Here is a 12,058-nt window from a genome sequence, read left to right as displayed (position 1 = left end):
CAGGAAAGCTGATGAAAAAACGGCAGTGGATTTTGTCTTCATGGACTTTAGGAAGGGCATTGATAAAGTCCCACATCGGAGGCTGTTCCAGAAGGTTCAGTCGATTGGTATTTAGAATGAAGTCGTAAATTAGATTCAACATTGGCTTAGTGGGAGAAGCCAGAATATGGTAGTAGATGGTTGTCTCTCTCTGACTGGAGGCCTGTGACTAGTGGTGTGCCACAGGGATCGGTGTTGAGTCCGTCGTTGTTTGTCATTTATGTTAATGATTTGGATGATAATATGGTAAACTGGATTAGCATATTTGTAGATGATACCAGCTTTAGGGGCATAGTGGACAGCGAGAAAGGCTATCAAAGCTTGCAGTGTGATCTAGAAGAGTTGGAAAAATGGGCTGAAAAATGGCAGATGGAAATTAATCGGGGCAAGTAGAGGTATTGCACTATGGGAGCATAAACCAGGGTAGAACTTAAACAGTGAACGGTAGGCACGGAAGAGTGTGGCAGAACAAAGAGATCGGAGATTACAGATCTATAATTCATTGGAAGTAGTTTCACAGATAGATAGTGTCATAAAGTGAGCTTTTCATAAATCAGAGTACTGAGTACAGGAGATGGGATGTTATGTTGAAGTTGTTTTTGATGTTTAGTAAGGCCAAATTTCGACTATTGTGTGCAGTTCTGTCCCTTACTTATAGAAAAGATATGAATAACATTGAAAAGAGTACAGAAAAACTATATAAAGATGTTGCCAGGACTTGAGTGCCTGATTTATAGGGAAAGATTAGGACTTTATTCCTTGGAGCATAGGTGAATGAGGGGAGATTTGAATAGAAGTATATAAAATTTTGAAAGATATTGACACGGTAAATATAAGTGGGCTTTTTCCTAGAACTAGAGGTTGTAGGTTAAGAGTGTAAGGTGAAATGTTAAAGGGGAACCCGAGGGGGATCTCAGATATAACCATTTAACAATTACAGCATGGAAACAGGCCATCTCGGCCCTTTTAGTCTGTGCCAAACTCTTTCTCTCACCTAGTCCCACCGACCTGCACTCGGCCCATAACCCTCCATTCCTTTCTTGTCCATATATCTATCCAATTTAACTTTAAATGACAACATCGAACCTGCCTCAACCACTTCTGCTGGAAGCTCGTTCCACACAGCTACCACTCTCTGAGTAAAGAAGTTCCCCCTCGTGTTACCTGTAAATTTTTGCCCTTTAACTCTCAACTCATGTCCTCTTGTTTGAATCTCCCCCGTTCTCAATGGAAAAAGCCTATCCACGTCAATTCCATCAATCCCCCTCATAATTTTAAGCACCTCTATCAAGTACCCCCTCAACCTGCTATGCTCCAAAGAATAAAGACCTAACTGGTTCAACCTTTCTCTGTAACTTAGGAGATGAAACTCAGGCAACATTTTAGTAAATCTCCTCTGTACTCTCTCAATATTATTGACATCTTTCCTATAATTCGGTGACCAGAACTGTACACAGTACTTCAAATTTGGCCTTACCAATGCCTTGTACAATTTCAACATTACATCCCAACTCCTATACTCAATGCTCTGATTAATAAAGGTCAGCATACCGAAAGCTTTCTTCACCACCCTATCCACATGAGATTCCACCTTCGGGGAACTATGCACCATTATTCCTAGATCCCTCTGTTCTACTGCATTCTTCAATGCCCTACCATTTACCATGTATGTCCTATTTTGATTAGTCCTACCAAAATGTAGCACCTCACATTTTTCAGCATTAAACTCCATCTGCCATCTTTCAGCCCACTCTTCTAACTGGCCTAAATCTCTCTGCAAGCTTTGAAAACCGACTTCATTATCCACAACGCCTCCTATCTTAGTATCATCTGCATACTTATCCAATTTACCACCCCATCATCCACTCCACTATTTAAGAAGAGGGCAAGGAAGCAAAAAGGAAATTATAGACCAGTTAGCTTGACATCGGTGGTTGGGAAGTTGTTGGAGTCGATTGTCAAGGATGAGGTTACAGAGTACTTGGAGGCATATGACAAGATAGGCAGAACTCAGCATGGATTCCTTAAAGAAAACTCCTGCCTGACAAACCTATTACAATTTTTTGAGGAAATTACCAGTTGGCTAGACAAGGGAGATGCAGTGGATGTTGTATATTTGGATTTTCAGAAGGCCTTTGACAAGGTGCCGCACATAAGGCTGCTAAACAAGATAAGAGCCCATGGAATTACGGGAAAGTTACATACGTGGATAGAGCATTGGCTGATTGGCAGGAATCATAGAGTGGGAGTAAAGGGATCCCATTCTGGTTGGCTGCCGGTTACTGGTGGTGTTCCACAGGGGTCCGTGTTGGGGCCGCTTCTTTTTACTTTGTACATCATTCATTTAGGCATCTGTTAGTCTTGCGAGACCATGGATCTGCGCCTGGAAAGTCTTCACTCTCCAGAGCGCAGGTCTGGGCAAGGTTGTATGGAAGACCAGCAGTTGCCCATGCTGCAAGTCTCCCCTCTCCACAACACCAATGTTGTCCAAGGGAAGGGCATTAGGACCCATACAGCCTGGCACCGGTGTCATCACAGAGCAATGTGTGGTTAAGTGCCTTGCTCAAGGACACAACGCATTGCCTCAGCTGGGGCCTTCAGGTTGCTAGTCCAATGCCTTAACCACTTGGCCACGTGGCCACTATTTCTACATCAATGATTTGTATTATGGAATAGATAGCTTTGTGGCTAAATTTGCTGATGATACAAAGATAGGTGGAGGGGCCGGTAGTGCTGAGGAAACAGAGAGTCTGCAGAGAGACTTAGATAGATTGGAAGAATGGTCAAAGAAGTGGCAAATGAAATACAGTGTTGGAAAGTGTATGGTTATGCACTTTGGTAGAAGAAATAAACGGGCAGACTATTATTTAAATGGGGAGAGAATTCAAAGTTCTGAGATGCAACGGGACTTGGGAGTCCTCGTGCTGGATACCCTTAAGGTTAACCTCCAGGCTGAGTCGGTGGTGAAGAAGGCGAATGCAATGTTGGCATTCATTTCTAGAGGAATAGAGTATAGGAGCAGGGATGTGATGTTGAGGCTCTATAAGGCGCTGGTGAGACCTCAGTTGGAGTACTGTGGGCAGTTTTGGGCTCCTTATTTAAGAAGGGATGTGCTGACATTGGAGAGGATTCAAAGAAGATTCACTAGAATGATTCCGGGAATGAGAGAGTTAACATATGAGGAATGTTTGTCCGCTCTTGGACTGTACTCCTTGGAGCTTAGAAGAATGAGGGGGGATCTCATAGAAACATTTTGAATATTGAAAGGCATGGACAGAGTGGATGTGGCAAAGTTGTTTCCCATGGTGGGGGAGTCTAGTACGAGAGGGCATGACTTAAGGATTGAAGGGTGCCCATTCAGAACAGTGGTGCGAAGAAATTTTTTCAGCCAGAGGGTGGTGAATCTGTGGAATTTGTTGCCACGGGCGGCAGTGGAGGTCAAGTCATTGGGTGTATTTAAGGCAGAGATTGATGGGTGTCTGAGTAGCCAGGGCATCAAAGGTTATAGTGAGAAGGCAGGGGAGTGGGACTAAATGGGAGAATGGATCAGCTCATGATAAAATGGCGGAGCAGACTCGATGGGCTGAATGGCTGACTTCTGCTCCTTTGTCTTGTCTTATGTCTAGTTTGGGCATTAGTATAATTGAAGCCTGCTTGATTTAGCTGGGTACCTCAGACTGCCGAACCAAGAAGTTAAAGGTATCGGGGAACACTCCAGCCAATTGATCAATACAGGTCTTTAGTACTCGGCCAGGTACCCCATCTGGGCTGGATGTTTTCTGTGAGTTCACCTTGTTGAAGAATGATCTCAAGTCATCCTGAGGGACTGAAATCACAGGGTCTGATCATAATGTCCCTTAATTTAACACTCACAGCCAACAGCTCTGACCCTATCCCATGAGGATGTGTGTATAGTGAGTCAGTGGACTTGGGTAGCTGCAGCAAGAGCAGTCGGAAAGATAGTCAGTTCTATTCTCACCAAAGATCACAAACAAATTGTGCTGCCGATAGCTCAGAAAGAAAAGTTCATTGCAGAGCGTACAGAAGGAGTCTGGTGCCAATGCACTGTGAACTATTTAGTGAATTAACAGGCCTGGCAGAAACCCTAATTCAATGTGAAGGCAACACAAGTTTGAGAGTGTGAGTTAGCTAAAGTACTGTACTGTGCCATGATTGGAATCGTGGGCTCCTATGCAGCGTACTTCCATGGGTGTACTTGCTACAAATGTCGGTGTCAGTATCATCTAAAAAACAAGAATCCACTTTTAATCTCCAAATTCATCCTATTGTAATTTTTAAAGTTACCTCTCTTTACTCATTATAGGTAATTAGGTAACTTAGTACATTAAATGCGATGCCGACATTTGTTCATTTGATCACACTGTATAACTTTTCAGTACAAGCAATAGGCAGCTTCAGTGAAGGGTCTCAGCTCGAAACGTCGACTGTTTACTCTTTTTCATAGTGCTGCCTGGCCTGGAGTTCCCCCAGCGTTTTGTGTATGTTGCTTGGATTTCCAGCATCTGCAGATTTTCTCTTGTTTGTGATGCAGCTTCAATACCCATTTGAAACGTATTACAAACTATCTTTACAGGATTTTTCTCTCTTGTAGAAAGGTACAGTAGCAAGTAGCAAGACTTCACCACTTGTCTTTTGGTTTAGAAAACTTGGCGTGAATGAAATGGATAGCAACTATTGAAGAAAAATATCATGGCGGAAATATAATAAAGCACGATCAAATAGTGCAAGTTCCTGTCAGAGGCACCAAGTTGAATTTTGAGAACCCAAAACAATTTAGCAAGTTCTTGAAATGGTTTCATCACTGAAATATAAATCTTTCTACCTGTCTATTTGTGATTTGTAGCATGTTAAACATGTTGGTTTGTATTTTTCATTCCTACTTGCTGCCTGCCTACCTCCTCAGTTATGATGTATTACCAATGTGGGAACAGTGATTCTGAGCAATATCCCCTCTAAATTTTTTTACAGCTGCGCGAACCAACCATTGCTCTGAGCAGGAAACTTTTACATGGACTGAAAGCTGCGTAGCACTTTAATTGTTTTTTTTTTGTAACATGTACACATGAATATTTTGAATGAAAATTGAAAAATCACATACATTTGATTTTAAAGTAATAAAATACAGTACAACAAAGAAAATCTTTCATGTTGCATTCAGCAGGCTGGCAGTTTATTAACAGTGAGCTGTGGACTTCGATTCTATGTTTATTGTTACAACTTCCAACAGTGTTGTAACTTCAAACACTGTCAAAGTAAAGATTGTTGTATGTTTATTATTTAGAAATTTTATGGATTATACTCATCAACACATGGTTAATTACAAAGTATTTCACAATTTTATTATCATAATTTCAAAATTATATGAACATTTTAGAAAAGAACATTCCAGCTGCGTGGCAACAAAGGCTGAGTGCGCAGGAGTATTTCAGTGAAGCTTAGAGGAAACATTGTTTCTGAGATCGCTTTGTGCAAGTGTGACTGAAAGCATGGCTCATGATAATGACGTTGTAACATGGCACAAACAAGAAGGCATGATGCACATTTATTATAGAATTAAATTTGAGATAGAAACTCAGACTTAAAATTTTATACGGTAGAAGTGATTTGCTAATTGGAAAAATTCAAAGCAGATTTATTATCAAAGAATGTATAAATTATACACCTTGAGATTTGTCTGCTTATAGGCAGTCATAAAGCAAGAAACCCAAATATCCCAATTTAAAAGAAAAAGAAAGGCCAAAAACCACTGCACAGAGAAAGAGAGAAAAAAATACAAATCATGCAAACAATAGAATCAAGCCATCAGCATTCCGAACCAGACTGAGTTCCCAGATCTGCTACCGGAGCAGCTGGAGAAAGCCCAGGCGTTGGTCCCAATTCATCACACTAGATCAACTTTGTGTCTTCTCCATGTTTCCCAATAAGGTCACTAGATATGCCGTGAGCTTAGTCCCTGTTGAGCTGTTTATGCCGAGAGTGGTAGCGAGAGTGGAGAATGAGTCTTTTTGCATAGTTTTAAGCTGTGTTAGGGAGCTGAAATATTATCTCATCCATGGTGAGATTGTGCAGTTGCTTAGCTAGAGTTTATAGTCTCTTCAACGTTTCTTTTAATGAGCCTGCCAGGTCCAGGAAGGAACAAGAATTCAGGGGTGTGGCAAATAAACAGAGTACGGGTAGAGTGGAGTGAACTAAGAGATTTGATTGTGGCACAGCAAACTGAGAATAGACAGTGAAACACAAAATCAATGTGCCAAGGCAGACAGATTAAACAAGATGCCCACTAGCTCTAATGATGTTAGATTCACTGTAATTGTGTGCTCAGTGGTATTTGTGATGTGACTTCGCAACTGTGAAAGCATGAATGCCAATATGTTGCAATATCACCATTCTCATCATGACTGCTTTGCAGTGTTCTAATGTTGTGTGTCCTCAGCTTTATTGCAGAAAATATCTTTTAGACATTGCCACATGATGATTTCATGAAATTGTTTTTATTGTTTTATTTTTTACAATTATTACGTACATCAGAGTTAAATAAAACTTAACCTCTAAACCTTTGTTTCTTTTTCAGGCTTTAGGAAATCTTTACTTTCTTCATGAGTCTTTGAAAAGTACCTATCAATTTGATTTTAAAGGTAAGCTTTGAAATACCATCAGATACCATTTGTTACCGGACCAGTATTAATGTATTTATTGATGTTGACATTGCATTTGGCACTAGGTTAAGTGTGATGCCCTACCTAAGCTTTTTAACAGCTGGCAGGTTTGGCTTATTGCTTAACAAAGTAATTGCTGCTTAATTAACTCATTCATTGCTGCTTTCATTCCTCGGTTATGCACACATACTCATCGCAACACTGATAACAAAATTATTCATACATTCAATTATTTTGAAGTGAATCAACTAAATTGCTTGTGAATGAAAAGTAATTTTATCTGTGACCATAAGGATTTAAAAGCCATTTCTGGTACTTTAAAAATAAATAAATAAATAAATAAATAAATAAAAATTACTTGTTATGTAAGGGTCTGCCTTAATCTAAAAGAACTTCAGTGATAAAGAATATTTGTGACCATGAGAAATAGATTGCCTGATAATCTTGCTTTCTATTGAAGTTTTACATTCCCCATTTTCTCATTGTAAATCAATTTATAAAATATCTGTGTCATTTCTTAATGAAATACCACAAAGTGATCTTCAATTCAACTATACTGTTGGGCAATGTTTATATTAAAACACTGTCATATTTAGTGAAATAGAAATATATAGTTTGATAGCCAAGCAACATAGAAATAATCTTTGAACAGGTTATTCACTCAGACAGGAAACTGACTCCTCATTCACCACTAGAAGATAGAATACTTGAATATATGGCTGTAATCCAAAAAGATTAAACTTTCCAGTTCATTAGTAGGGTGCAGAATAGAATCAATGCAGTACATTAGCTAGCCCCATTCACTATGGTCCATGTAAGATTGAGTTTTGTTTGATCATGAATTTATCCTATCATAACCCTTCATATTCTTCAATCTCTCCAATAAATTGGTCCTTAACCTTTTCAACTCCAGTGGGAAAAGTCCAGGTTTCTAAAGTCTCCCTTCATAACTATAACCCTTAATCCATGGCAACGTGGTAATGAAACCTATGGTGTTACAAGAAATACGCATCTGTTTTCTGAGTTTGTTTTTACATTTTACTGGTAAGTCCAGCAACCCTACCATGGGCAATCTATGCTTTGTTTGCATCACAAGTGAATTGTTGAGTATCTTTTTTCTCTTTTAAAATTTATTTTATTTAGTGATACAGTTGGGAGTAGGCCCCTCTAGCCCTTCAAGCCACACTGCCCCAGCAACCCCTGACTCTGTACGTGTATGTACACACACACTCAGTGGCCACTTTATTGGGTACTAGAATAGAACCCAGTGTGGTCTTCTGCTGCTGTAGCCCATCCACATCAAGGTTTGAAGTGTTGTGTGTTCAGAGATGCTCTTCTGCACATGACGGTTGGAACGCCATTTACTACCTCCTTCCTGTCAACTTGAAGCAGTTTGACCACTTGCCTCTGACCTCTCTCATTAACAAGGCACTTTTGCCCACAGCACAGTTGTGTACTGGATATTCTGGTTTCTTTTTTTGCACAGTTCTAGAGATTGTTGTGTGTGAAAATCCCAGGAGATCTGCAGTTTCTCAGGTACTCAAACCACCCGGTCTAGCACCAACAATTATTCCACAGGCAAAGTCACTTGCATCACATTTCTTCCCCATTCTGGTGTTTGGTTTGAGCAACAACTAATCCTCTTGACTATGTCTGCATGCTTTTATGCTTTGAGTTACTGCCACGTGATTGGCTGATTAGATACTTTCATTAACAAGGTGTACAAGTGTATCTAATAAAACAGCCATATCTCAGGAGATGCACATTTAAAGTCACATGGTGTGTGTGTGTGTGTATGTATGTATGTATATATATATATATATATATATATATATATATATATATACATACACACACATACACACACACCATGTGCTACTTCCCTGCACCACTCCTGCATTGTTGTTCTATCTTTACAATTGACTTTCCAGTATATAATCATGGAGGAAAATTTCTTTAAATAACATTATCATGTGACAGTCGGAATATTTCTTAAAAGAGCACCCATCTGATTCACAATGAGCCATAGCAGAAGAAACCAGTATGTAACAAAACTGCATTTAATTGCAAATAACATCAAATTAGCGATCATGAAAAAGCCATCGAAGGAGGTAAAAATTTAAGAAGTTTTGAACCCCGTTCCCAGAATAAGGGATTGACCTTTAGCAGATCTTATAACAGTGATGTTATGAAGTACAATATTATTGGAATAAATTGTAAATCTTGTTGGTATGTATAAATTCATTTTCATCTATTTATTATATAAACGTATTAGCCTAGATATACAGTTGTGTGGCAGATATTTTTCTGCACTTTTAGAGTTTTAGTGTAAAATTGCTCACTGAATATGATTAGAACTGTAATTTTTCTGTAGTTGTAACTGGCTGCATGGTAGCATAGTGGTTAGCACAACACATTACAGTAGCAGTGACCCAGGTTCAATTCCCTATGCTGCCTGTAAGGAGTTTGTAAGTTCTCCATGTGGGTTTCCTCCAGGTGCTCTGGTTTCCTCCCATAGTCCAAAGACATACAAATCAGTAGGTTAATTGGTCATTGTAAGTTCTCTCATGATTGTGGTTGGCAATCCATCTTTCCTCAAAGGGCAATAGACAGATCATCATCATCACAAGCCTGAGTCAAGATCCCCCTCTCGGCCTCACTAGTGCAGTCCAAAGGAAAGCTTATGAAGCAATGTTTTTGGCACCAGCTTGGCTGCAGGAGCTGCCAGAAGGATGTTCAATGACATCCAGCCACCTTAGGAGCGCCACTCCGGATTTGCTGTCTGGGTTTACTCCCGTAGCCTTTGTCTCTCCCGAGATTGCCCACAAGGCAGTGGGTCTATTTACCTATAGTTGGGGTTTACGAGCACCAGGGCAAGTCCACACACCGGTGGGCCTGCATGCTACGTGTGCAGGGGCCAGATCTCCTCCGTCCTTTACAGTTCAGCCTGAGTCCAAAAGGAGCTCAGTTTCCATGTGACACCAGCTTGGAGGCACTACATAAGGCTTGCTGTTGGAGAGGCTGTGTACTGGCAGGGAGAAACTTACACATTCAGCTCTCCTTTTCGCAAGGCTGCTAGCCAGCGGTGTAAGCTGAAAATGAGAGCAGCAAACACTACCCACTACACTACCACACTCAACACATCACAACAACCATGTCTCCCCTGATTAGACTCGGGTTAAATAGGTGGGCTGCTGGGCAGCGTGGCTCAAAGGGCTGGAAAGGCCTCTATCTCAATGCTCTATCTCAATAAATAAATAACAAGTACATAATGCTTCATTTAGATGTTGGTTGCATGCTGTTCTGCTCTTAATACCCATTAATATGAAGCACATGGTGATCATAGTTTAATTGTCCTCTGTGAAATTGATTCATTCATCTGCAAATGCGGAATATTATTGTCAACATCCTGCCAGCCAATCAAATGGAGGCAAATGACCAACAGCAAAAAAATTACTATTGTGCGAAAAATAAATTAAATTTTCTTGGAAGACAGTTTTTCTTAAAAGAACACATGAAATAATAACTTCAGCAACTTATTCAAATAAAAAATACAGATGACTTTTTCACAAAACTGCATTGAGTAGCGGATAGTTACATTTAAAGTTTGTGCATGATATCAGACACATACACAGAGAATAATACAATGTAATATAATAATAATAAATATAATAATACCAAGCTTAATTGAGAATGAAATTTCCCAATCGCCTCTACTCCACCTGGCTGTAACACGAGTCAGAAGAGCAACCTTCAAGTAATACTCAGTGTGGGCCATATATAGAAAAACACATCTGAACCGCAGGGATTGTTTCATATAATTATTAATTACCTGCAGACTCATTTAGAGGAGATCTCATTGAGTGACACAGAACTGAAGACAACAATTGTCCACTAAAGCTCAAGTTCCTGCTGAAGATACTTGGCCCAAAACATCGACTGCGCTGTTTTCCTTCGGTGCTGCCTGGCCTGCTGAGTTCCTCCAGCATTTTGTGTGTGTTACTTAGCTCAAGTTTCTGTTATTTTTGCTGAAAAATGGGAGCCATAATATTGGTCCCACTGCTCTTTCAGCTGTTACAGGAGCACAAAGAACAGGGCTATACATAAGGTCAATGGAGGAGGGAGAGAGAAATCTTGCCAGTGTCTTGCTCGTTTAATCTCCAGAGTCTTTCTTCAACTAGGTGTCTGCCTTTGATTGTCTGTAGGCCAGGGGTTTCAAAGTCAATGAACCTTCACCCTTTTATTGAGTTCCAGCCACATGCCCTCATTTTAGATTGCTTTTCTCTCAGAGGTCAAGGTCACTACCGATCTGAATTTCGTAGTCTCGAATCATTCTAGGTGCTGATGAGGGATCCATGCTACATTTTGCAGTGTGCAATTCATTTCTGTCACAGAAATTCTCCTCAGAGAGAAAGGACTGGTAGGCCATTGTAAATTGCCTGTTGAATCTGAGTGGAACTGATGGAATGTGGGGAGAATTAAATGGGATTAGTGTAGGCTTGGTTTAAATGGGTGCTTGTTGGTTGGTTTAGACAGTGGGTCAAAGGGCGTCTATGCTGTGTGACTCCGTGACATTGCCTCCTTCTCCCTGATTAGAGGTTGGAAAGCATCATGAGTGTGTGAGGTTTGTTAAATTGCAAGCTTCTCTCTCTATGTCTCCATCAGAGTGTGAGAAGCGACATCTGGAAGGTCTTGAAAGAGCAGATGTTTCATCATGGGAAATTCTGCAACGAGGGTCACTGTTTGAAAATAGGGACTACTCACTTTTGGCAGAGATAAAGCCTTTTGTTTCCTCTCAGGAAGTTATGTGTTTGTGGGAATCAATTCTTCAAAAAGTGTGGAAGCAGCATCTTTGAATATTATTAAGGCAGATGCAGGTAGATTCCTGATAAATAATGGGACATAAGGTTAGAGAAAGATGGCAGGAATGCAGAATCAAGTTTATATTCCGTTCAGCCACGGCCTTAATGAATGGCAGAGTGGTTTGAGGGACTGTATTGCCTCCTTCTCTCCTAATTTCTATGACTGCTCCTCACTGAATATCCAGATAGTAAAATAGCCAGCAGTAAAAACCTCTGCTGTCAATATTCTGCACCCAGAAAGCTTCTGTGGTGTGTTCATTCTGAAGCTACCCACTTCTGTAGGTTATATCCTAGACTAAATACTGTGTATATCTTTAGACAGTAATTGCAATGATACCCAGATAACCACACAATCATAAGTGTTATACAGGCTGAAGATAATGAAAAGTGGTTTAAAATCAACTTCAAGATATGGGGCTGGAATCTTCTTTGGGGTTTCTTCACCACTGCCACAAACTTGATAGAAAATTCATCCAGAGA

General features: G+C 40.2%; 1 protein-coding gene across 3 annotated transcripts in view; it reads left to right on the top strand.

Moving 5' to 3' along the window:
- LOC134358996 (inositol polyphosphate-5-phosphatase A) overlaps positions 1–12,058 on the top strand; it is a 475,517-nt gene that overhangs the window by 292,878 nt on the left and 170,581 nt on the right. For all 3 annotated transcript variants that reach the window (XM_063071762.1, XM_063071763.1, XM_063071764.1), the window contains exon 5: positions 6,632–6,695. In XM_063071762.1, the coding sequence (XP_062927832.1) occupies positions 6,632–6,695 (64 nt within the window). The remainder of the gene's footprint in view (positions 1–6,631; positions 6,696–12,058) is intronic.

Source organism: Mobula hypostoma, chromosome 19 (genome assembly GCF_963921235.1).
Source record: "Mobula hypostoma chromosome 19, sMobHyp1.1, whole genome shotgun sequence".
In the NCBI taxonomy this organism is placed as follows: domain Eukaryota; kingdom Metazoa; phylum Chordata; class Chondrichthyes; order Myliobatiformes; family Myliobatidae; genus Mobula; species Mobula hypostoma.
Note: the sequence above shows the minus strand (reverse complement) of the source record. Positions and strands in the feature narration are given on the sequence as shown.